The sequence below is a fragment of the Gobius niger genome, assembly GCF_951799975.1.
Source record: "Gobius niger genome assembly, chromosome: 16".
Lineage (NCBI taxonomy): Eukaryota > Metazoa > Chordata > Actinopteri > Gobiiformes > Gobiidae > Gobius > Gobius niger.
The window spans coordinates 11,632,437-11,658,825 of NC_136867.1; the positions used below are offsets into that span (position 1 = coordinate 11,632,437).

The 26,389-nt window shown below is 42.4% G+C and overlaps 1 protein-coding gene across 4 annotated transcripts; it reads left to right on the top strand.

The window, feature by feature from the left end:
* Window positions 1-25,318, top strand: LOC306975949 (uncharacterized protein). 4 transcript variants are annotated; one of them, XM_079573772.1, is made up of 8 exons: window positions 1-310; window positions 8,983-9,289; window positions 18,202-18,348; window positions 18,444-18,487; window positions 18,559-18,694; window positions 19,769-19,876; window positions 19,966-24,492; window positions 24,582-25,318. In XM_079573772.1, the coding sequence occupies exons 2-8, from the start codon at window positions 9,007-9,009 to the stop codon at window positions 24,629-24,631; spliced, it is 5,295 nt and encodes a 1,764-aa protein (XP_079429898.1). In that variant the 5' UTR covers window positions 1-310; window positions 8,983-9,006; the 3' UTR covers window positions 24,632-25,318. The 4 variants fall into 4 exon arrangements, with proteins under 4 accessions (XP_079429898.1, XP_079429901.1, XP_079429900.1 ...); XM_079573775.1 differs by lacking the exons at window positions 1-310; window positions 8,983-9,289 and adding an exon at window positions 13,105-13,196; XM_079573774.1 differs by lacking the exons at window positions 1-310; window positions 8,983-9,289 and adding an exon at window positions 14,846-14,945.
* Window positions 25,319-26,389: the final 1,071 nt, after the last annotated feature.

Below are 26,389 nucleotides of genomic sequence, written 5' to 3' on the forward strand. Positions count from 1 at the left end.
CCGCAGCAGCAGCAGCCGAGCCACACGCGCTCATTCCTCTCTGTGATCCCTCCAACTGTCTCCGCACACGGCAGAGGAACACTTCACCCCCAGCCCGTGTCAAATCTCCACGCGGAAGCGGTGGCAGCAGATCTCGACCAGCCTGCGAGCCAGTCAAGTCCCGCCGCTTCCTATAAAAGTGCGCTTCACGGAAATGGTTCACCTGATGAAGTTTGGAGTGTAAATTAAAGGGAAAAGTTTGGGGTAGACGGTTGCGGGACAGCAAATTCAGATGGAAAGCCAGCCATTTGGACCAGGAATCTCTTCATAGGTAAGTTGATTAGTTTTTGACCATTGTTTCAAACATGGAAACAAACAAAAGTTTAAGGACATTTCAATGGATCAGGATTAAGCCAATTATGTCACTTCACATTACTTATTCAACCCCATTTTTTGTTTGAACAGTATACATATATAGGCTGTACAATACTGCCTTAAGGTATGTGATTATTATTGTCTGGTTCCAAAAAGTGGCAGCATCCGTGTCTTTTTTTTTTAAATGTAGCATGTCACATGAATTTGTAGACTTAAATAAATCCCTTCTCATACATTTCTGCTGTGTGTAAGCAAGCATGGAAAATTAGGTGTGGGAGATTTGCTTAGTATGGCCTTGAGGGATCCTAAGCAAAGGTAATTCAAGACCTAATAGTGCGTCTTTCAGCTTTATGACAATGAAGACTATTGTGCTTTGCTGCCACTGACCCATGAACATGATTCCTTGACAGCACATGCACTGACACTTGTTTTAATAACTACGTATTCACCTAAAATACGTGCTTGAGGGGGGCCCCCACTGTCCACCTCCCTGTCTGTTTTGCCTCTGGACTTTGCACTTGACTCTTATCAAAATGTTAAATGTTTGAAGTGTCAAAGTTTCCATGCGAGGTTTTTGATGCTGTTTACTGCAACTTTTCACCCCTTGTATCTTGTTAGGTGAGGCCATTTGTTTAGTAAGGGTGTGTCGCATACTGGTGCTCCTTCTCCTTTGCCAGTTCTTCCTTGCCAGGGCTTGTTACCCATGGAGATCACATGTGTTATGTAAGCAACTGTGCAGGCAGAGTTACCCACTGAGATCAGGATGCCAGCGGATGACACAAGAAGGCATCACTGTGCTTTGAAGTGGCAGGAAAGTTTTGTCAAATGTTCTGTGGGACAGGTAAGAAAGGATATTTTACAAGGAGAGACTGTGTTGCAAGGCGTGACATGTCGCAACTACCGCGCATGATTAAGTGTGAGAAAGTAGAGTGAGTGATGTTTTGGTGTCGCACAGGAAGACAGTGTGAGGAAACTCCTGTCTGTTGTGACAATCAATCAAAACAGATGAGATTATTCTGAAGACGTCACAAAACGAGGCTGATAGCTGAAGGGGTATGATCAAAGTGCAGTGTGTTTTGGAAACTTGTATCCCATCCAAATCTTTATGAGTTCACCCAGGGACTTGTCATAGACGGGGTTTTGGAGCATTCCCTACATTTGTTGTCAGTCGTGACGCAGTAGATATTTATGGTAGTCAACCATTTTATGTTAATTGAATCAAAAGTTGCTGCTAATCCAGGTACACTACTACAATGTTGTTCTCAAACCTTTCACACAAAGTACCACCTTCCAAGAACCATCAGGCCTAGAGGAAGATCAAATCAGGACTAAAGCTGATTTAGAATGTGCCACAAGACCTGACCTGACCCAGACCTGAATCTGATAAATTATGTCAAAAACTAACATACTAATACTAATGTATTAGTATATATATCTAAAGCATCAATGAAATCATCTCTAATTGAAGTGAATAAAGTCTAAAATTGCAGATGGCCCTGAGCATCACCTGAAGAAGCCCAAGAATCACCATTAGTACCATAGTTTGAGAACCACTGTACTTGATTTCAGCCATAGCACTACTCCATTTACTTTAAATAGTGTAAATGTCAGTTGTTGTTGAAGTATGAATGTACTTTCACTGACTTCCACTATTCTGCTCAAATACTGCAAGTGAGAGCTGAAAGATATATCGTTATTCTATTGATATCGAGAATTGAACATTTAAAATATATTAAAATCGAAACCGCAAGATATAAAACGATATAGATTTTCATCAATGAAACTGCACTCTTTTGTTATATCGTATCGATATCGAGATATCTGGCATGAATATCGAGAGATTAAATTTTGTCCATATCGTGCAGCCCTACTGCAAATGCAGTACGACTGCTACCATCATTTGGAGTATAATTAGTTACTTTTTTTTCAAAAAGAATTTTCTGTATATTAGGGTTGTGCAATCGTTCAAAACTGAATCAAAAAGCACCTGATGTGGAGTAAAATGGTGAAAAATAATTTTGCCTATATATTCGTGAAAGCTATTTTTATTTAGTTTTATTGTGGAAACAAATCTAATTAAATTGAAATTGAACTATATACATTTGTCTTGCTATTGCTGTTTTTTGGTCTTGACTTGAAGTTCTTAACTTTTTTCCATAAAAACATTATTTTTTCATAGCATAGTTTTTAACTTTTGTGTCCAGCTGTGTTTGTTCTCGCCATGAATGCGTTACAAAAACTTATTTGTGCTTCCTTTTTTTCCTGAGCTACTCCTTAAGTAAGGTGTGGGTGATTTCAGCTCCCTCAGTGCTGTGACGGTCCAGACAGGAGACCCTTGGTAACCTCTGTAGAGGCAAAGCAAACACCACACTGAGCAGAGATTTGCCTGTGTGTCTGCTGGCAGCCGCATGAGGATACTGCCAGGGAAATTACAGTTTGTTGTGCTATGGTTCATGGGTAGGAAATTGGAAGACGACAGACCTAACAGTTTGCTCGCAACGATCTCCGCTTGAAATCTCTGGTTCAAAGGGTACAACAGTTTTGCACAAATATGTATTTGCAAAGAACACTAACATGCAGACTCCTAAAGTAGCAAATTATTGATAAATCTCAAGATCAAGATGTTTTATTCGGTATGTAATAAGACTCCATGGAGATTTGATGTTGAAGACACCATATTAATAGCAACCTTTTCAAATTTTCTTTAGAAGGCAGCCAGAGATTAGATTTTTCAGCATTCTCACTAAATGGATTTCAGTGTGCAAATATGTACATTGCTCTCCAAACATTGTGTAACTTTAAACCTTGTGCTCTTTCCTCCAAGCGCAGTCACTTCTCTGAAATTCACAGTGAACAATACCTGCCTGTCAGCCATTGCACACAGCTCCATATTTGAGTCTTATCTCCAAATATCTCTCATGTGTTTGCCATTATTTGTGATCCCAGCCTGGGCCACTGTGCTCGGGGACGGTGTTGCGGATGGAGGTGGGCAGAGCGGAGAACGGGAGGAGGTTTCGCTCGGGGAAAAGGGGTGAAAGCAAATTTTGGAGAGAAGAGTTGTTCCTCGGTCGGTAATTATCAATCTCTCTGGAATGCAGTCGCCGACAAGCCGCTGCATGGCTACAGTGGCCCCACAAACACGCCAGCGTACATTAGCCAACGCATGGATCCCTACCAACACTCACATACTGCAGCGGGGTTTCTGCTGTTTCATGTTCGACTTCAGCCTGTCATTATTGTCTTATTGTAGTCAGGCCCTGTTTATTTATGTCGCTCCTACTGCCTACTTCGTATTTTTCAAAAAACTGCATCCACTTCGCAGCAAACAAAGGGACCACATAATGTCTGTACGGGATTGTCTTCCGCTGTTGTCATTGTCATGGATATGAGGCATAATGTTTCGACCACCTTTGGACTTAATTTGGTATTTTTCTGTTTCTTTTGTTCTCCTTTTGTCTCCCCTGCATACAATGTAAATGCAGGGGTAGTAAAATGTCTACTTTACTGACCTTAATACTAACAGCAACCAGCCCTTTATCATGATCTTTACAAATCATGATGTACAGGGCAGTTTTCCCACAACCTTTATAGTATACTAAAAGAAGACAAAACATACTTGATTCCATTTAATAGAAAGAATCATGTGCAGGGTCTTAAAAATCATCATTTAAATCATAATCGTATAGAAACTCTTTTACTAAATTCATAGTTGCACAGACTATATCATGTCATTTTCAACATGAGACGCTTCTCTGTGCGTGTAAAGACAGCAAAGGGATAACTACTCATGAGTATCTAGTTTAGCTACATTTAGCATTGATTAGTAGCCTGTAGTCTTTATTATTTTTAGTGTTTATTATTGGGTTTGCCGGCTAGACCTAATTGTAAAATAGGAGTCTGCTATAGGAAGTCAATTGTGTCGCAACCTTTTCACATCCTGGCTTTTTGCCATAGATTGAATCACCTCATAATTGTCTGGAGTGCTCGTATTCATTTGAGTATCTCCAAGTATAGCTTTTATGCCATACATGTACAGTACAGCAGTTTTGTGCAGAGTCTAGCCCAGACAAGGTTACTTTAGTCCATTCTTGACAGTGCCGCGGTCTCTTTTGTTTGAAGATGCCTAAATAAGGTGGCAACGCCCAGACTGATGCCTGCAGGTGCCATACACTAACAACAGTTTTCTCAGTGTGCTGAATAGTTGAATAGTAGTTGAATAGCATTTGAACTTTGAAACCGTTATTACCCAAACTATTATTATATAGTATTGCGGTAATTTTGGCGCTTTTGCTGGTAGGTACAGAGCTGACGGGTAAATGTCAATAACCTCTTGGTTAAAGTGAACCAGTCCTAATTCAAACAAAGGTGGCAGGCTGCATCAACACCGCTCCCTCTTGGCCTTGCCTCAGAGCAAGCGCTCCAACAGTGTGCGCCCTTCAGCCTCTAACTGTCACTCTTGCTGCAGATCACCGCTGCACCTGCAACATTGTGCCGACTAAATCATTGTTGCTTTTCATGGGTTTGAAGTGTCACTACTCCTCGGTTGTGTTGTAAAATGTAACAAGACTTGGCGTTCCTCATTTTCTCAACAGCTTGTCAGATAAAATACTGGCAAATTTGTAGGAAGAACAACATCTTATCCTGGATTTGAACCTTGGCTTACTGGTTACCTGTAATGCTCTGTGCTCCCGGCAAAACAGATGTCAGAGCTTTGCTTTAATTTTCACTCCACTCCGCATTTTACTGTCAGACTTCTTGCATTTAGTCGCCAATGATTGTCCATAGTTCACTCAATGTAAACTATGGTAACCCGCAGTTACATGCACACACATTACTGTCAATGTCTAATAATCATTTAGAGCTGCAGATATTGACATGGCGGTCAGGTTTGCTGCGCTCAGGCTTTTCTAAGGCCTGCCCAATGTGAGCGCTTGACGTCTTTTGTCAAGGATAAGTAAACAGCGTGTTGGAACACATGCCCCAATGATCTGTGCTGGGGAAACTACAGAAAGGTTAAAGTAAATAATGTTATAGTCCGTAAATCAGCTTAGGACTCCTTCAGTGTACGTGGAGCTCATGGGCGTACTTCTTTTGAGCGATGCAGACAGTTCTAATACTGCACAGCTTACTTTGTGCCACTTCTGTAACTTTGTTGTTTCCGCTGTACGTGTGATGGGAGGGGTGGTTAAGGGGATTAAGTAATTGCAGAGACAAATAAAAGTGCTCTGTAATCAAGATGTCAGCTCTCTAACTGGTTTATTTGAAGTCTAGCTGTGCACATATTCAGATGAGCAAAACATCTACTAGAAGGATGTTTTTGGCACACAAACACAAACTTGAACTAAAGCTCTTTCTGTTGTGTCACGAAGCCTTCAGCAAAAACCTCAATATCTTTGGATTATACTATTTAGTATTCCACATATAATATCCAGAAGGGCTGCACAATGTACTGTATCAGCAAATATACACAATATTCATATAAAAAAAAAGCAACTAGATGTCACAAAATCGCTGAGGTCTTCAATTGTTTGTTTCCGAATACAGCTATAGTAAAAAACAAAGTGAGATGCACCGTGTTGAAATGGTTTAGTGATATAATATGTCAAACAATATTGTTACTGCAAAATCCAAAACAGTTAGTTCGATTTTTCTCATGTTGTTCAGGACTAATATGCTGGAAGTTTGACCTAATTTGACAACTTATTTTAGAGATACATTAACTTAAGTTGGTAGTGCTAGAGCTTTTTGGAACATAACGGTTAGGAACAATATCCAAAATTGTTTTCTTTTTTGTTAAGTCACCTGTCTGCATCTTACGTGTTGATGGGTTTCATGACTTTTCCCTATAACGGACCATTTTGTGGACTTTGAACCTTTCAAAAGATATTCTTGTTTATTCCTATTTAAAGGTTTTACGTCACTTAAAACCCACAGAGATACTTGTGATGTGAGAAATTCCCCTGGCCTAACTTTTGTCTCCAAATAGACATATCTGGACTGGCCGGCTTGATGCGTCACATCCATTACTTTTGTTTGCCTTGGGTTCAAATTGAAGGTTGTACGTATCCATGGCGATGCTGTTATGAGTCGCCTCGGTGTGACTGTCGCAGTGTAGTGGGTGGTCTCCCTTACCGCTCTGTTGTCCCTAAATGTGAAGAATACTGCCTGCCCCCCTGCTCCGGAGAGGCGTCTGATTAGTGGTGAGTGCGGCCGGCGCACATGCATGGATCTTACTCATGTTGAAATGACTGTAATTTGGAGCAGGAGAAACAGCACTTAGTTCAGGGAGAGGCCAGTACTTCTCTGAGCAGAAGATGGATGCTCTTGACTTGTTTCCTTTCACTATGACCTACTCCCTATAAAAGACCCAACTTCATGTCAACATGTTCTGCATTAGGGCAGTCTCAAGTGCTTTACAACCTGCCTATATAAACTAACCAAGGCATTGTGTGGTACTTGATAAACTTGTCCAGAGCAGACCCACATAGTTTGGACGTGAGCTTAAAGGGAAACCTCCCTTTCTTGTAAAGCCAGAATCAAAATAAACTTGATTCATGGTCTAAGGTTGGACCTCTGCCTGATTTGGTGCTTAGCAAGTGGAGGGACATACTTTTTCCAAAGTATGTGCTTTTATTTAAATGTATAAGTATGTTTAAAGAAATATTTTGCATTGGGAAGATTGTGTCCTATAACCAGAACTACTACGTTACTTCCAAATATAGGAAATGGCTTAAGAACATTTACCTACATTGGAAAACAAACAAGGGGCAACTGCTAGAATCACACTCTGGCCGGTTCATGCTGTTGTTGTGTCCTTGGACAAGTCCACTCCATCCACCTTGTATGAAATGAGTGAGTGATCGGTGGGGGTCATAGAGGCCATTGGCATAGTCATCCTCAGGTCAACTGCGGCTTCTGGAGTTTAACATACAAAAAGAATTATAGAACCATTCACATTATATGTATTGTTATAGATTCAGTCTTTGCAAAGACTCTTGCAAAGTATCTTGTCTTATTTGTTAAAGTTGCTTAGTGCTGACCCTGTAGTTTAGACTTCCTCAAACAGACTTGGATATTTCCGTCTTTACAAAAATGTTAATGATCCTGGAATTTTTTTAAATGGGAAAGAAATATTGATCAGAAAAATGCCTATTAACTATAATAGCGGTAGAACACAGGGAATGGTCTGAAGGAGTTCTTGGAAATAGCTCCCATCTTTCATCCTTTTTCTTTCTGTTTACAAGCTGTGACTTCTATCATCTATGCGCTCCAATGATTCAAAGATCACAGTGTCTAATAAAGCCCCCAGCTGGAGGAAGCCAAAGATCCCCAGGAGCACGGCTGGGAAATCCTTCAACAAGGTGAACATATGCAGACGGGGCTAAATGAGCTCATTGCACACAGACAGGAAAGGTACTCCTTCGTCATGAGTTTAAGATGAATGGTTAGCAGCGCTGATGGAACGGGTTGTGCGTTTGTGTGCGCAAGTGTCTGTTCTTACTTTGCTGCGGAGGCCATGTGTGCGAGCGCATGAGCCTACGGGCGCGGCTTTGTGAGTTATGACTCCGTGTTGTGGAATGAAGGGAGCGGTGCCAGCGCTTTTCTTTGCAGGACAGAGAAGTGTAGCTTTGGAGACAGGAGGGGGGTCTGCAGCAGCGCCAGTGTTTTTGACCCGAAACTGAGGAGGCAGGCAGTGTATCAATACAACGCTGTTTGCGACTCCGGCTGCTTGTCCTATCATTACGGGCCACAACCAAACATTTCCACAACAGCAACAAACAAACGGCGGAATGGCTTGAAATCCTTAAAGACGAAGTTTGTTTTCAGTGCAAGAAGTTCACATGTGGAGGCCTGAAACCTGTTAGGCGGGAACAGTCCATGATTGTTCACACTGTGGTCCAGCACAAAATGAACTTATGACATGCAAACAAGAGCAGTAAAAGCATAATGGGTGAAATGTGTTCCTGGAAGGTAGATATAGTGTTGAAAGTTCAGCTCATGTCGTGTCATTTGGGTGTATGTTGGCCGGCGTTTTGTTTTGGTATCACAACTAATTATTACTTACCTGATTTATTGGGACAGAGTTACATGCACATAGTCAATATAATGTAGCGGGTTCAGAAACTCTTTTAATTGTATTTGACTCTGTTGAAGTTTGACAAATTCATATACATTTGTTTTGTATTGGTAAAAATGCAATGCTGATTACCTTACACTAGTACATTATAAATAAAAAGTATTGGAAGAGAAAACATCTCAGTGACATTATGTATTTAGATACAAACCCATACTGCTCTGTTTTGAGCTTTGATGATAGTTTAAGTCTGGTAACTTCCATTCATTGCACATACAGAATAAGAGTATAGCCTCTTTTGAACATATTCAGCATCAGACTTCATCATAACATGGTCGTAAATATTCAATTCATATTAGATTTGCAATTCTTGTGACTGAAATTACAATTTAAGTTTTATTACAATCTTATATTCATATCCACAGTTGATAGGGGTGTGACTATTTTCTGCACGTAGTGTTCTAACATGTTGATAGTTCTAATAATTCTGGTAAACTTACATTATTGTTCTCTTTAAAAGTCTCACTGATCGTCTTCCTTTTGTCTTCCTCCAGGGCATAACTCCAGCCTGGGTCATCATGTCCAACCGTGACTCTTTGGGATTCGGGGAGCTCCTTCCCCAGGATGTGGTGGATATCTTTGCTCAGGAGAAGCTCAGCAAAAAAGGCCGCAAACAGAGCAGTCGCTCCTTTGGCCGAGCGCTGGGCTGGCTCAAGGGTAGAAAGAATAAGAATGTGGGAGCTAAGGGACCAAATCCGGGACTCGGACCTGCGTTTGACATGGCAATGGACAGACGCCCTGCTACACCCAAGGGAGCACAGAAGTCGGGGAAGCAGGGGCATCAGCAAGGAAACAGTCACGGTAAGAGCCCACAACAGGTTTGGAAAGTTTAATAAAGCAATAGCGCTGCCGCTGAAGTATTTGTTTTAACATGGGGACTATATTCCCCCTTTAGAAAATACCGGGACCAATAATCACAGGGTTAGATACTGTACTTGGGGCTCTATAAAGACACGTTGATTGATGGAGTGATTGATTGATTGGTTGATAAAAAAGCCTTATTAACGCCTACGTAGTCTCAATAAAATCATGCCACGGTGTTTCAGCTCTAGGCGTTGATCAGGACAAACATGTCACAGTGCTTTTGGCTTGTTCATGAAACTGGTCCCTGCCCTTGAAGCAGTACTAAGTAACATGCCCCTAGAGGCCATATGCACCACTGCAGGTGTCGGAGTATGTTGGGTTCTTTTACTCGTGAATTGCCCGTGAGAGTGAATACTACGCTGACAGAAAAGACAAAGGGAGAGCAGGATATTGTACATCCAGTTACACAATGGAGATCATTTTTTTCACTCAAACTTGGCTGTAAATACTGTTTATGTGGCGCTTGCCCGCAGTTAGCTTTGCCCGTTAGCCTGTTACCTTCTTCTTCGTGATTCCATTAGAGTGTACTGGTGGATCCTACCCGGAGTCTGCGAAGTTGCAATTGTGGTTTTCTGGCCAGAGTCACCAGGGGGAGATGAAAGACCCTCCAATCATCCCATTAACACTTGTATAACCCCCATAGGGACTACGGAAAGGATTTATTAAGGTAAACAAGTTACTTACTACTGCTTTAAGGACATTGCTTTACACAATCCTTTGACATCCGAGTAGCACTCTAAATTATGCGAATAGATTCTGAAAGTGTGGACACATTTCTATTAACTCCTATCGAATACAGTTAATTTGAATCTGAAGCCATAAAGGGACATGAGGATCCTGCTCCTTGGCTCCGAGGCTCGTGTGAGGGATGTTTGAACCGCTTCCTAAATTCACCATGCTGTGTTTAATGTGAAAAAAATCTGAGTCCTCGATACCATCAATTCTCTTACCTGGTCCGGTCGGGTTACAGGAAGAAAAGGCTGCTCTGCACTTGGGGTGGGCATAGTGTAAGTTACAACCAGCAGTCCCACACTTAAGATGCTCACTCACCCAAGCTGTTGTCCATGCTAGTTCAGTGTTTCCTGTTTGGGCTTGCACTTAACGTACAGATGTATGTCATTCTGTTCCCTTTCACAGTTGAGTAACACTTACCTTTGCTGTAAGCTGTAGCCTTGAGGGATGCTGTCAAGAACATCACATCATTACAGTGTTTGGTTAAGGCTATGTTTTCTGTCTTTTTTAGAAACAGGGAAGGGTCTGCTTAATCCTTTTACCATATTGTTGCTCGCAGTGGGGAGAGTTGAGGGGGATTCCCACATTGACTCACTCACAGTCTAAATACAACACAGATAAACATCTTGGTTATGGTTACACAGATTTGTCGTCATTGTCGGGATATGTGGTCTGTGATGTATTCAATCCCTGCTTGTGCGTACACACCAGGATTCTTTGGGTCAGTGGTGCTCCAACTTTAAGCACAAAGTACGGTCTCGTAAAATGAGTTGACCTTTCAAATACCACCAGCTCCATTTTTCAAGATCAATATGGGACGAAAACAAAAAGGTTATTTAACATGAATAAAGATTGAAGAAGATGAAGCCACAGTCTGAGAACCACTGCTCTCAGATAAATGTGAGGGTAATTCAACGAAACCCAAAGAAGTGAAGTAACAGTTTTTGTGAAGTGGAGTTAAAGTAGCTCCACATTTAGTTGCATTTGTCTTGGATTGCTGAAACGGTCACATGGAGGTTTGCAATGTTATCTGTTCGTGTTTCCCCTCTGCTTTAGCTAATCTAGACCAGAGGCAACTGCAGATAGTACAACCTTGTTTGTAGTCTTGCATCAATATTAAGGGGAACTGGGAAGTTATGTGTAACTTGCATAATTTGATGTAATCAGTGGAATATAAATATATCACTAGTTGGGCTGAGTATTTCTCTTGTTCCCACTATTTCCTACACCACCACTACTACTCTGAAACTCACCTCTTATTAGGAAAAGGTCTTTTAACCGTCTGCCCCTCTGTAGGCAAAAAGCATGCCCTGCTGACAAACACAAACGCTCAACCATAGATTTCCTCTTATTATAGCCAATAAGCTTTATTACACTTCACTAACACATGCCTAATGGCTGTTAATGCTGCTGATGTGTTGATGGCTGAGCTGTCCACTACGCTGCTCTAAATGCTTGTGTTACCGGCACAGTGCCAATTCATTAAGACTTGTGCCAGAGCAGTTACCGGCGGGAACAATGGCCTCTTGTTTTCATTCTTCTTCCTCTGTTCTTCCTCATACTGAGTCACTGTGGTTATAAAGACAAAAGTCGCCTATTGGTGAGGAAATGTTACAGATGTCTACTGTACAATAGGAAACGCTCAATTATTACCCAATGGACATAAATCATTCCTCTTTCGTTTCCTGTTGTTGCATGTTGACATGAGTCCTCTCAAACCTGGGCTCTTATAGACAGATTAATGTGTCATTACAGTGTGATGCAACTAAAAGTGAGGTTGCGATGCTGTCTTTCGCACCACTGTGAATCTGTGCCTGCTGCTACTACGCCTAAAAATCTTAAAGTAGCCACACCTGCTAAAAACATGAAATACTGTTGCTATTACCGGTGCTGCCACTATAACTACTACTACTACTATTACAAAACCATCCCACCACTGCGACCTACCTGCTACTTCATACAAGCAAGGAATGAAAAATACTCCCCATTGTTGATAAATGATGATGATTGAAGGCTTTGCTGTGCAGAAGTGCACTGAGCATGAGGATGTCCACTCCTGTGGTACACTCAGAAGGTCACCTGTTTGCTCTAGCACTCCCTTTAAGATTCTTCACATTCCTCAGCTTTATAAAGATGGTTTGTTGAGGAGCTACGAATAGAAAGTTGTGTGCACTTTTGGCATCTGGCTCCAGCGATGATTTACTTAAACAAAGAATGAATGTACTGTTCATTTATTAATGATTGGATTCTTGTCATGTGGCGATGGTGCCGTATTACCTAAATTGTCTTCGATAATTGGAAATATGCCAGTGAGGTCAGTGCATGATCAACAGTGGATGGCACAGCGCTGCACGGCGTCCAGTTTTGTGCTGGCCTTGGTGTCATGAGTTCGAGTCCTTCCTCTAAGAATTCACCCTCTACTGCCCTGTTTAACAAAACGACAATCTTTAAAAAGCAAACAACAACAGTTCATGGCTTTTTTTTGTGACTTGTAGAACCTATCTCTTTGTAGAGGATGACAATGAAGGGCAGGCAAACTGGTTTTGAACAGAACCTGATAAAGTTTCATTTAATTTCACTCTTAGCTGCTTTTGTATTTTGTATAGTTACTGTTCATGCCTCTCTCTGTACTGTATGTTTCTATATGAGCTCAGTAAATTACTTTTCTTTTCTTTTTACTGGAAGTTGGTTTGATAGCAGCAGTTTTCAAAAGTTGTCAGCTGTGCCCAACTCATAAAACAAGTCGAGAGAAGCCTAGCCTAGGTGACAACTCTTGAAACTTTTTGTTACTGTGGAAAACACCTGGACAACTGACAGCTTACATACACAGACATTCTGAGTTTGAGTAATATCTGACCTAAAGGTTCAAGTCGCCCCGAACAACAAGTGAAAACAAGCCGACCCTCCCAAACGTGTACAGTACAGTGTGCGTGGGTAAGAATGAGCGCTGCTGACGCTGTGGGAAACGCTACTACAGAGAGACTTCACTACCTGTATATAGTAAACACTCGAGCAAATGCGCTTTCATAATCATAGGGCTTTTGCTGGGATCTTTATTTAATAGCGGAGGAGGCGCCGCCACACCCAAGTTGAAGGCACAGATCAGATTCAGGTCAGAGCGAATTGTAAAAAGAGGATTCCTATACGTGCCAGTTTGCCCCCTAGTCCCATCTGAATCATCCACTCCAGTTTCATTCATTGCAATGTTCTTCTCCCGCTTGTGTGGTGTTACTGTTACCAAGTGAGGAACCGCCAAAAGCAAAAGTTCACATACTCTCTTACATTGTTTCATTGCGGAGTCTGATAAGAATATATTTTGTCCCACAGCTCAGTATATTGTGAAAGCAACAGTTTGTGAAAATAAGACCTTTGTGTGCTGTGCGTCTATTTTGTACAGATGCTGTTGTTGCTGTTGTTGTTGCTGTTGTTGTTGTTGTTGTTGTTGCTGCTGTTGCTGTTGCTGTTGCTGTTGCATGCATGCAGAAACACAAACTTGTTCCTGTAAAGTTAGAAAAGAGCACCAATCACAACTAAATGTTTAAAATATAAATCATGTGCAGGGCCTTTACATGAGACCACTTTAATATACAGCGGACGCAGGAAAGATTTATACCACATTTTATTCCATTATTATGCTAAAGTCTGACACTGAAAATGTTCAAATTATTTTAAGATTTATTCATTTATTTGTTCAGTCTTAATACATCAAAACTCAGACTCGTATCAAGGCTGTACCTTTCTGTATTAAGGGCAAAGAATGGCATTTATCACTGACCAAGAGCAGTGGAAGGGTCTGAATACTTATGTTACTATGAATTTCTTCTCTTTTCCCAATTTTTACTGCTTCTCTGTAAACTTTAAATAATGAAAATAGGTCTGAAGACATTCTGTATCCACTGTAGTTTCGGGAAGTCATAGCTGAGCTGACGTTTTGGCAAGGAGCTGTGAGAAAGTAAACAGCAATGTTTTTGGACTGTACTTGCAAGTATTCAGTTTCTATTCATACGACAAAGGCTCACTGTTGTAGTTTCCCTTTTTAGAACTGGTTTGTAGGCAGTCGATGAAATAACGGATGCCTGCTTTAATGTATGCAATTTAAAGACAGCACCGGATGTGATCAATTATGCTTAAAAATGTATTCCGGTCAAGAAAGTTCATTTTGTTGCCGTTTTTTTGTTTGCAGTGTCAATACAGGAAGGAAGCCGTAACAGGGCTGTGCTTACAATAAACAGGCACTGGCAGGTCTGAATATTTCACATTGGTAATGGGATTTCATGTATTGCTTGCGGCTAGTTCCCCCGTCGGAGAGCGCCCTCACCAGCGCCGCGTTGGGCGTATATTATTGGCGTAACGCGATCCATACAGGTAAAGTTTGTGTGTGGCCATGGAAGTCACATGATGCAGGTGTATCCGTTACCTGGCCTTGTCACCCCGTACTTTTCCAGTCATGTTAATTTTTAATACATTTAAAGTGCAGAAAAGGTTCTCCCCTGTGTAAAAGTCGGGCACCGGGCCGTTATGGTTGTTATAACATGACTTTTAGCCCATTGTCACCACTCTTCCAGTCGGGTTGGTGCTGATTAGGGAGGCTTAAGCACCTGGCAGACCTGAGCTAAACGTCTGTGCATGGCTGTCTGCCTAGCACCGCAAAACAAGAGGCAGGAGGCAAGTCAGGGCAGGGACCGGAGCTGTGAGAGCCTTTCAATTCTCATGGACCCAAACCAGAGGGGAAGGTTTTCTGCAGCTCACAGTCCGCACTTACGCACATGCAAAGAGAGGCGGCAGCGGCGGCAATATTTGTCCTGATAAAGGAACATGATGCGGATGATGCCAGTGTTTCCAGTCAGTGCCCGCGCGTCAGGTCAGTTTTACTTTAAGGTTTTGGGAAGATTTGGTGGCGGCGGACGCATGACGGTGAATCAGAGCACAGTCACTGCTTGCCTCAACAGTTTTATTTTAGTTTTTTAGTGCTGAGCCGCTGTCAAGGGTGAAGAGAACGGAGACTCGGCATTGCACATATTTGTCTGTTTTTGGTCAAAGTGAATCAGATGTTAAGAGAAACAAACAAAAAGGGGTTTGGAGCACTTGACTCTTTTGGCTCTTTTGCTTGTGGATACATGTTCGCAGAGACAAGAGCATCCACTATCTGTGCCTTAGTGAATATTGTCATGTAAATACTGGATCACTGCGACATCAGATCTCTTCAAAATTGAGCCTTGTTTTATTGTATGTATTGTTTATTGGGATATTTATTGTTTATTAGCTGGTAAAAACACTGATTAATCCATTAACCTCTTACCACCCCACTTTAACCAAGCGTATTTTCTCCAGTTCAGCTTTATCCGAATTGAAAAGTTTACAGCCTATAGGCCAGTGTAATGCCTCATTTGAAAGCTAAGACCTACAAAATCTTTTCGCTAGCGTTGCTGCCATGTTGTCGTCACCTTTGACTTTTTTTCAGCGCTTTTTTGTTGCGTTGGTCACTTTATTGTTGCGCTTTTGTTTTAGTTTTCATCACATTTTTCATTTTTACCTCTTTTTCACCTTTTGTTTGTCACTTTTGTAGCTTTTTATTGTTGAGTTTTCATCACATTTTTTTCCCCTACAAGTTTTTGTTCCCTTTTTGTTGCGCTTTTATAGTTTTTCTGTCAATTTTTCATCACATTTTTCTCACTTTTGTGTCACTCTTTTGTTGCTTTTTTTGTCACTTTGTCGACGCTTTGACTTTTTTTTTTTCCGAGAAGCTTTTAGATTTGGGTAACGCCAAACTGGAGACAATGTGCCCGGTTAAGAGGGAACCATTGTGTTTGTCAGCTGAATTGAAAGATTACTGTAGCTATTTGAAATCAAGCACTTTATGAACATGTCGCATACATGTCGATGTCACAAATATATGTGCATTTGACTTTGGCCATTACTTTTGATCGGCTATTGTCACAATCATCAGGTTTTTCACAAATCCTCGATAAAAACACTTGACACATAATCCAGCGCTGACAGATGGTGTATTCAGGATGTCAGTGATTAATATGGATTTGAACTGTGATGTCAAAGAGCGCTAATAATACAAGCCTCCATCAGACACGCCCCAGAGTCAAGTCTGAACGAACATGGTAACAGGATAAGTGTTTTCCCAAACCAACTTGACCTGCTGTGTGCGGATCACGTTTCTGTGTATGTGTGGGATGAAACTTTACATTAGCTGTGTCTTCTAGAGATGGATTTCAAGTTTCTTAAAGCACATGTAATTAAAGTTTTATCTCTTGTGTGTGAGTCATACACCTTGATCACACAAGTACCAGGCTTTTTCCATTTTCTCAGACGCCATACATTCCATTTCGTGTTCGCTCCCGGCACCAGGATGAAGACTAAAGACTAAAGACTAGTTTAAGACGGTGTCATCTCTGAGACAAAGCAGTTTGGCTCATGATCGGCCTTTATCATAGTGTTTGATCATTGCCTTCATCAAAAAGCTCATCACTCAAGAGCAGCCCATGATTCAGTAGTTCTTTCCTCCTCTGTATTCGTAGTACTCAGTCACAATTCACAGTTGGTAACAATAGAGAACATTTTTTCACATGCGTGCCCATGTGCTGAGGAGGTCTCCTTTAAAACATGTTTTCAATTTTGTTTGAGAACTTCCCACTACAATTCACCTACTCCCCCTTGTGGCCAGAGCAAGATTCTCTTAGTAAAAGCAGTAAGAGGGGAAAAACAAATGTGATGTATTTTTGATTTGTGCGCTAATGCGGTTGTTTGGAAAACCTTCAATCTAATCTTTTTTGATAAGCAAGACCCCCACCCCCCAAATCCCTCCACATGGCTTTCTCCCCCTTTCTCGTGTTGACACAAATGATATTTGACCCCGCTCACCAATCAGAGGCGAGTGTGCCCCGCAGATGGGGGGCAACAGAGGGATGTCGGGCATCTGATTCTTCACTGACAGGACGAGCACATTGCCAGGGGAGGAGGCAGGAATTAGGCTGTGACAGGGATTACAGTCTGAGCTCTGATTGTCTATTGGCTCATGAGAAGCGCATGGACAAACAGCTCCATTACAAACAAGAGGCACTGGCATCATATCAGGAGGTTGCCTTCTTCAGCAGGCACACATCTCACTTTTTTATGACTAGTTTTTGAATATACTTTTTCATTGGGATGCTGTAACTTGACATTAGAGGAGATATGGTTCTCCTTGTGGCGAGTCCCCAATGTGACCACAGCGCAAAGACTATTTACTGCTTTCCAACAGTTTTCAAGAAAAGAGGTGAGTGACAGTAGTATTGCTTTTATTGGACTGTGTAACTTAATTGGCTTATGAGTCAGACTAATTGCTTCTGTGTTTTTTGTGTAGATTTTTAGTTACGATAGCGCAGGCTGGGGCACAACTCTCTGCAGGCAATAAAGTCATTAAAGTGTTGCCGTTCAGACTGTAAAAATGTGTCTCAGTTGGTGTTGTCTGCATCTACTGCGACTCTGTCATTTCTGATTTACAGTTCTTGGAAAGGTGTCATTTGTTTGACATATTCTATTTTGATGCACCAGGATACTGATAATGGCGTTAGAGAAGAGACAGTGGTTGGAATTAGCCGTGAGTGCCGTGCATGGGCAGGTCAAGGCTAATTCCAGCCTGTTCTTACTGACAGAGTGACAGAAGTAGGTTCAAGGTGGCTAAATGTGTCAGCATGTGTCAGCATTGCATAAAACTCTCTAAGCAGCTCTGCGTCCTGGAGGTGTAGGTGTATCAGGTCTGATCCTTGTTCTACTGACTGTCACTTTTGATCAATGATTTTCTTAAACACAAAATGTCCCTTTTAATTAAGTTTTAATGAATTGAAATGAACTGCGTCATTATGAACTGCGTCATTATGTATGTGCATGCCTGAAGTTGCAACATTTTGGATGACATGGATTTGATATTTGAAGTATAACTAACTTGTTTGAAATATAAGTTCTTCAAGTGTAATTCCCTTATTCCGTGGCCACTTATGTACCATCTAATCAGCCTTATGCAGTGACGGCCACCTTATTGCTCTTGTTGTGTCCATATGGTCACTCGTTGCTGTAACGCAGTTGATCCGGGCTGATCCCCCCTCTTTCTCTCTCTCTGATTCTAGCTGTCCCAAAGCGAGATGACAGCGATGACAAGACCCCCGCCCCCCTTGTGCTCCAGGAGAATGTGTTCATCGAGGTCAGCAGGCCCAAGTACCTGGAGGACCTCCACAGTGAGGCGCTGGAGGGACTCAAACTAATGCAACAAGAGGGTAATAAATAAACTAGCCAGTTTTGATAACTGCTGTAATTTCTCGTTAATTGTCATTGTATAAAATAGTAAATTTCTGCTCCTTTTCTAATTCAGAACGAATTATTGGGCCTGAGTATGGAGACAACGAAAGCACAATTGTAAGTAGAAATCATCCCGATTGAAACTAAGAGCTCAAATGAACTCTTACTGAATAGTGTTGTTGCTGTAGTCCTCAGTCTCAGTCAGAGCAGAAGTGGATGGAGGGGGCTTCACCACTGATAGCACCATCCCTGACACCTCCTCTACCGTCTCAATGCAGTCCTCCGTGTCCTCAAGATCCTCTCGCTCTGGACTCACGCGTCAAGGTAAGCCAGCTTTGCACAAGGGGGAAGTGCCCCCTCTTGTGGTAATGGGACGCAACAACATGAGTGGTTAAAGGGATGTTTCAGGATTTTTCACATAGGGCCTAATTTCCTAACTCAAAGGTAACTCAAAAGTAACTCCAAGTAGTGTAACTCAGCTACACTTTTGAAACAGTAATATGTAATACAAACCTATTACATTTTTAAAGCTGATATAAAATAAATTACAATTTTTCAGTAACTTGCCCAACACTACTAGCCTGCATTAAAAACCTCTTCAAAATCATGGGGTCGTCCTCCAAACGTTGCCATATCTGATTTGTAGAAAGCTCTTTTGTGAATTCCACATGTTGTAATGCCGGCTGCAGGTAAACAAACTGCTGTAGATCTGGTAACCGAGCAGATCACTCCGCTGCTGCGCAGCTTACAACCAGGAAGCTGATGCTACTCAAATATAAGTTATTTTAAATGCAGATTTGTTATATTTAAAAAATTATTCAACACAGACACAAGTGATTTGCCTCAGGTGCACTGTGCTTGGTTCAGACTGTTTTTAATGCAGGCTATAGTTACCATAGACATGCACTAGCCTAGCACTAGCCTAGCACCGAATATGAGGACTGCATGAATTAGAAAATATATATATATATCTCCAGAAATCAACAACACTCTGGATAACTAGAAAATTTGTCAAAAATCCTGAAAGATCCCTTAAATGTGTTAGATATGTTTCCTGTATTCTGTTTTTAACCGGTTACCTGCAGTCCCCCCTTATCAGGGCGCTGGGGTTAAGGTTAGGGTTAGGTAGCCCAAATCAGGGTCAAATTAAGTATCACACTGGTATATAGGCTGTAAGCTCTCCAGTCAATATGCTTTGAGACTTGGTATAAAAAATGGGGTAACAGGTTAATTAGAATAGCAACTATAAAACATTGGATGATTTACATTTATAACTTCATTGGCTATTATTCAAAAACCTCAACCACAAACAAACAAGTAAATTCTGTGATGACATTAAGCGTATGGATTTTTTTTGTCAACAAAATCAATAAAATTGATATCCAACAATTTTACCAGGATCAACCTTCAGACCATTGAACTCTGGGAAAAAGTCAGACAAGGGAAGGAGGAGAAGACACAGAAAGACAATTGGGGGCATCCCTCAACATCTTCAGAGAGAATTTGGTATGTATTTAGATATCGTAATTACAGCAACATTAACTTTCAAATATTATAGCAGTTATAGCCTAATAATAATGTCTCTCTGTCATTAGGATTAGATCGAATCGAGTGGGCAGTTAGGCCACAGTCGGAGGAGGAGTTTGTAAATGGAGACCGTGATGTACCACAGCTGGCTGTGCACTCACCTCCAGAGGCAAACAACTCAGAGGTCATCCATCCGCTGAGCAGTGTCAAAGAGGAGCATCTCTGTGCAGCTCAGACCGGCCATGTGGACGACATGGCCCTACTGCAGCGATTGGGCCCGGCTCAGTCTGGAGGTGACAGACCCTGGTCCCTGGCTGTCCCGGGGATGACTACTGCTGGCAGTGGTCATCCAGGACCCCCCAGCCCTGTGATGTCCATGTCACCGCAGGCTGCATATCTGTCCAAAATCATTCCTAACGCTGTGCTGCCACCCTCCATTGACGTTGTAGAAATAAGTCGTGGAAGCAGCCGCAACAGTGTCCGAACAGTCAGTAAAAGCAGTTTAGTGTTGTCCAGCCCAACATCCTCTCGCGCCTCATCCAGAGCATCCACAGCCCGCAGCACCTCGTCCAGATCCTCCACTATCACCTCTGCCTCCCGACAAAACCACTTCCACCTGTCAGACAGCTCATGTTGGAGTAACTCTGACTCCGACACTTTAGTGTCCGACTCCTCCACAATTTCAAGTAGCAGCACCCCACAACAGACCAATGGTCAGGACAAAGCAGTCTCTAAAAAACAAAACAAAATTGGTGATTCACCAAGATACCCATTCAATGGCAAAATAATTAAGGGAAATGAGTCAAAAAAAGATGGACAGTTTGCGCGCAGTCTCTCTGTCATGAAGTCTAAAAGAGCTCCTCCGCCACCAAGTCGCTCATATTCTCTGCACAATAAAATGAAAAGACGGTCTCGTGATCTGGCAGATGTTAAAATTATTCCAAGTGAGGAAAATATGAAACAAATAATTGACAGCCCTGGCTATAATGCTGACACCAGTTCACTCGATGAATATAGTGGCTCTAAAACACCAAGTCCCCTAAAATCCCTGCAGACTGTGGATTTCCAGAACAGTGCATCCACAGATGCTTCAAATGCAAAGAAAGAAGCAGTTCAGGTTAACAATCACTGTAAAGTAATCTCTCCATCCAGCGGTTACTCCAGTCAGGATGCCACATCACCTAAAAACCCGTCTCCAAAACACAAAAAGGGGCTCCTGGCTAAACTTCACAAGTTATTTCCTGCAACCACATCTGCAGATTTGTCCACAGGTGCCCAACCAGAGGCTAGTAAAACCAGCAATGCTCCTGTTAGAACAGTCAGTGACAAACCCTCAGTAAAGGCTTTAAGAGAACTCTTTACTATCCCGCCGCATCCAAGAGTACACGCCCCACCTCCTCCACCCCCAGAGGTATGGTCGCAAAGCCCACTCAGTATAGAGCTTTTACTGGGACCTCCTGCCCCTGGACACACCTATGCCACTGTTAAGAAGAACCCAAAAGACAAGAGACCATACAGACCGCCTGCTTCCACATCTGCAGAAGGCTCTGTGAGGGGCGAGGAGCAGAAACAGGCTAATAGCATCTCACTAGAGTCCAAGAAAGTTCATGTAAGTCAAGAAGGATTTTTGAATGTAGCAAACAGAACAAACGATTGTGAAAGACTGATACAGAAAAATGTAGATGTAAAAGAGCATGGAAAAGTACAAGTAAGTGAGTTATTGAGCAGCGTGTTAAAGAGCGCAGTAGACAGAGATACAGACAGACTCCCAGCCATAGCAGAAGAACATAAAACCAGTACACAAAATACCAAGAATCCCTCCATTTCATCAGTGCACATTTCTCCTCGGCTGCCTACCAAACGGGCTGCAGTCATTTCCCTACAACAAGTTATATCCCCTGAATCGTCCTGGCCCCCTCCACCTCCACCAGTGTCTCAAGCCAGCACGGGCAGTCCTGATGAGACCGACTTTCCTCTTCCACCTCCTCCCGTCTTTGCTGTGGCAGAAATAGCCATCCCGGTGCTAGTGCCACCGAACAAACCAGTTCCTAACGAATCAAATGTGTCCACTTCGTTACAGAGCAACAAAGCTCCACCTCTAAATATCCCTCCTCCGCCATCCTACACAGCCCCCCCTCCACCAATTAAGACAGAAAAAGTCAAACTCATTTATCCCCAGTCCAAAGATGCTTCTCCACCACCGTCTAAAATTTTACTGCCACCAAAAGAAGTAGTCGCTCCATTTAAGATGTCCAAACCATCACCTCCGGCCCCAAAGGAAAGTTCTCATGCAGCAATGGAAATCCTCCCTTCACCACCTGCCCAATCTACCAATGAATCTACACAGCCAGCTCTAAAACTTGTCGCCATTCCCCCACCACCGCAGGCCCCTCCTGCTCCACCACAAAAGCTGCAAGTGGATATCGTTTCAAAAATCATCCACGCACCGTCCACAAAACCCTCTTTATTGCCATCAAAATCAGAAGTTCCTCCTCCACCTGACCTAATCCCACCCACTCCTTCAAATGAGGTAGTTGTACCTTGCCTAGTGGCCGATATCCCGAATCTCTCACCATCTAAAGTTTGCACACTGCCACACAAAGAAGTTCCTCCAACTGCTGAGGAAATCACATCAGAACCAACAGAGGCTTCTTCATCACAATCAGTGACAAATCTAAATTGCCCTCCAGGATCAGAAATTATCACAGAAGTATTTATCCCAGCACCAAAAGACATTCCTCCACCCCCTCCTATTGTCTCCAAGCCACCATCTGAAGATGTATCTCGTCCAGACCCTTTGGAGGGTGTATCACCATCTAAGCTTTCTCCACCATCTGAAGCGGCTCAGTCACTAGCAGCAGAAGTACTAATAGAGGTGGACCCTGAAGTCTCCGACCCACCACCTGAAGCACTATCTACTCCACAAATAGAAGTCATTCAATCACCTGTAGAGATTCCCTCACCAGCTGAAGTGTCCATCCAACAAACAGTAGTCATTCAATCACCCGTAGAGATTCCCTCACCAGCTGAAGTGTCCATCCAACAAACAGAAGTCATTCAATCACCAGTAGAGATTCCCTCACCAGCTGAAGTGTCCATCCAACAAACAGAAGTCATTCAATCACCAGTAGAGATTCCCTCACCAGCTGAAGTGTCCATCCCACAAACAGAGGATGTATCTCAACCTTCAGTGGAAGAACTTTTAAGACCTCAAGAGATCAAGCCTATAGAAATGTCTGTCCAATCAATCAAAGACATGTCTCCCGAACCCCCAGTAGAAGTGCCGTCAGAGGCGCCACCATCACCGAAAGACATCTCTCCTCCAATCTGTGTACTTTCACCACCATTAGAGGTCGCTCCAACACCACCTGAGGAAATCTCTTCATCATCAAAAGAGGCCTCTTCACCTGAGATAGTGGTTGAAGAAGCTGCTGAACCTCAGGCGATTGAAGACTTGCCTACATCAGTTGTAGAGGAGAGATTCTTGCCAGTTGTTGTTGATGTGTCCTATCCAATGTTCTCTGAAGAAACCTCTATTGATGATGTGGAAGAAGTGCTTGAAGAGTCACAAAAAACCTCTTCTGCTGATGAGGTTCCTGCCCCGCAAGCAGAGATGAAACTTTCAGAGGAAGAAACACTTAACAAAAATGATTCTAATCTACCGCCATGGATGAGTATTCTTACTCCTCCACAGAGTATCCCGCCACCGCCTCCTGCTGAGCAACCCACACCTGACACTTTGCCGTCCCATGAACCATATAAACCTGAAGAAATCACCTCACAGCCTGAACCACATAAACCTGACATAGTTCTATCACAGCCTGAAGTTCCACCATTAACTAAATCTAGCTCTGCTCAAGAAGAAGCAGACACTATTTTAGTATCTTCACCAATTGAAGAGGCTCCGAAACTAGAACCTGCTTCAGATACTGCAGAACAGCAAAGTAAAGCCCATACCCCGATTTTGGAGGATGTGTCTCAAAATGTAAACTCCTTAAATGACCAGGCCCTGAATAGTTCCCCCAAGTCTCCAAAAACGGAAGAAGCAAAACCAAAGGATGAAGAGGAGACAACCACTCAGGCCCATGCTTCTGCCACAAATGAAGTTCCTCAGAAACCCATGAGAAGATCTCTCATCATAAGCTCTCCACTTTCTCCACCTGCAATAGTAACCCCTCCTGAAGGCCCATCCCCAAATACAGCAGTCCCTACCACCACCGTTACCAAGTCTCCCCCCGCGATGGCCCCCTCTATGAATCTTCAAGAAGCAATACGCTTGAGGACAGCGGCACGTTCCCATAATGGTCCATCGTCGCGGCTTAGCATCCACTCACCCCCGGGATTCGATGTGCGCAAGTCCCCCACAAGCACGGCCAGCTTTATCTTCTCCAAAAGCAGCAAGAAGGTGGTGATTGAGACCAGGTCGGAGGCCAAAGCAGAAAAGAAAACACAGGGGCCGGCAACAAAGGCGAGTGAAGAACAGACGACGAAGAAGGAATTCAAAGTGCCTCCACCTGTAGCAAGAAAGCCCAAACCAAAAACTGGTGACACGGAGCAGACTGCTGGACAGGACACGCATTCAGATACCATCAAAGGTGAGAATTTACTGAGCACTGATCTTGCAAATCAGTGCCGTCTTTATTTTTAACACTGTGGCTAATTTTTTTTTTTTTCATCATTACAGAAAACATACAGAAGCCAAATGGATCCGCAAGAACTGTTGAAGGAACATGAAATTAAGAAGCTGCACACGTGGGTCTACGCATGTTTGAGGAAGAATACAGTACAAACATAATGTCAGTTAAAGCATTTTATCAAATCAGCTCAGAATGTTGCTAATGGTGTAGGATACCTAATCTGCATGCAAGTGTATTGTCTTTAATTTGTAAAAGGAGATTGAGAGCTTTATCTAGGTAACAGATGGGTATGTATGGTCATCTAGTGTCAGACAATGATTGTACATTCTGTCCTGCTGAAATATGCTGTACACCTTTTGGTCCCTTTACTGTGGCTACATTATTCAGATGGGACTTTTGGTCATGCATGTGTAAATATGGCTTATTCAATTATGAGATGTCTTCCAAATAGTATATACTGTATTTGTTCTGAAAATACTAAGTTATTTGTCTAAAGTTTTCAAATCATTTAACTCTTAAAACTAAAATATAGCTCTGGATCATGAGTCTTTTAAAATCATGTTTTATCATTTTGTAAAATGAACTCTGGTTTCACTACATAATCGATGAGGACTTGCAGAGTCTTTCGAGGAGCTCTGATGTGCTGCACATGTCTTGCTGCTATCTGGAGGCTTTCCCCACTTGACTTGTACTGTGGGAGATTTCTGTTCTATTTGAAACTGAGTGTAAAGTCTATTAATCATTTATGTTAAATGTTTATGATCTCAAATAAATTCACTCTTTACATTGTGGCCATGAGTCAATTTAAAGCAGAGAAACATGTTTAGTTTAAAAAAACAACGCACAACTGCATTTTTCACTTTAATTGAACAAAACAATATTCACCCATAATCATTTTTGAAAAGAAACTATCGCCAGGCAAAACACCAAGTCTTTCCATCCAACTCATCACCACCGTTATCCTGCTCGAACACTTCTTTGATCTCTGCCTTCACATTTTCATCTGTAGGTTTACGACTCTCTGCATTTAATGTCGTTTCTGGCGTCAGTCTTTGATCCTCTCGCTGTTGGGTGGTATAATGCCCCTGCCTTAAATCTGAGACATTTTGACTTTTAACAACTTCACCTTTCTCATCGTCAACTGTTGACCACTTCAACTCCTCCTTCACCAAATTTAGATCGGTCTCTCCAAATGTCTCTTTGTGCATCACAATCTTTATTTCTCCTGGATGCACTTGTTCAGGATTGTTGGCTTTATCTGTTGCGTCATGAATCTTGCGCGCACCACTTGGATTTTCTGTGGAGTTGGAAGAGTCTGAGTGACTGGAAACCCACAAGGACCCACTGCTGGTAATGCCTGAAATAAAGCAGAGCTTAGATCATAGTGGAAGATTAAGCAGACTATGTCAATAGTCACTGACCGTCCATCATGGCTCTATGTCGTTTGGAGGTCACACATTGAGAGTCACAGCATTCACAGATGGCATCATCACCTGAGAGGGCCTCCCAACTAGAAAAACACATAAAATGCACAATACCACAGTATTTTGACATATAGCCGCCTCGGGGCTTACCTGTTGTCTGTGTACGTGCATGACTTATGTGCAGGGCTTGGACCAGCAGTTGTTACATAGAGCTGGCAATTCATACTGATCTGAAAATCAAAGCCAAAGCATTTATACCAAACAATGTCTACATTAACATAAGACTATTGCCTCACCTCAGCGTCAGGGTCAGTGATGAACTGGAAGGCCTTCATGGAAAATCTCACACTTTTGTCAGTTCGGGATATGAACTTTGATGCCCCTGGGAATGTCTTACTGTCCAGTAAACAGCTGTCCATGAAATAAACAAG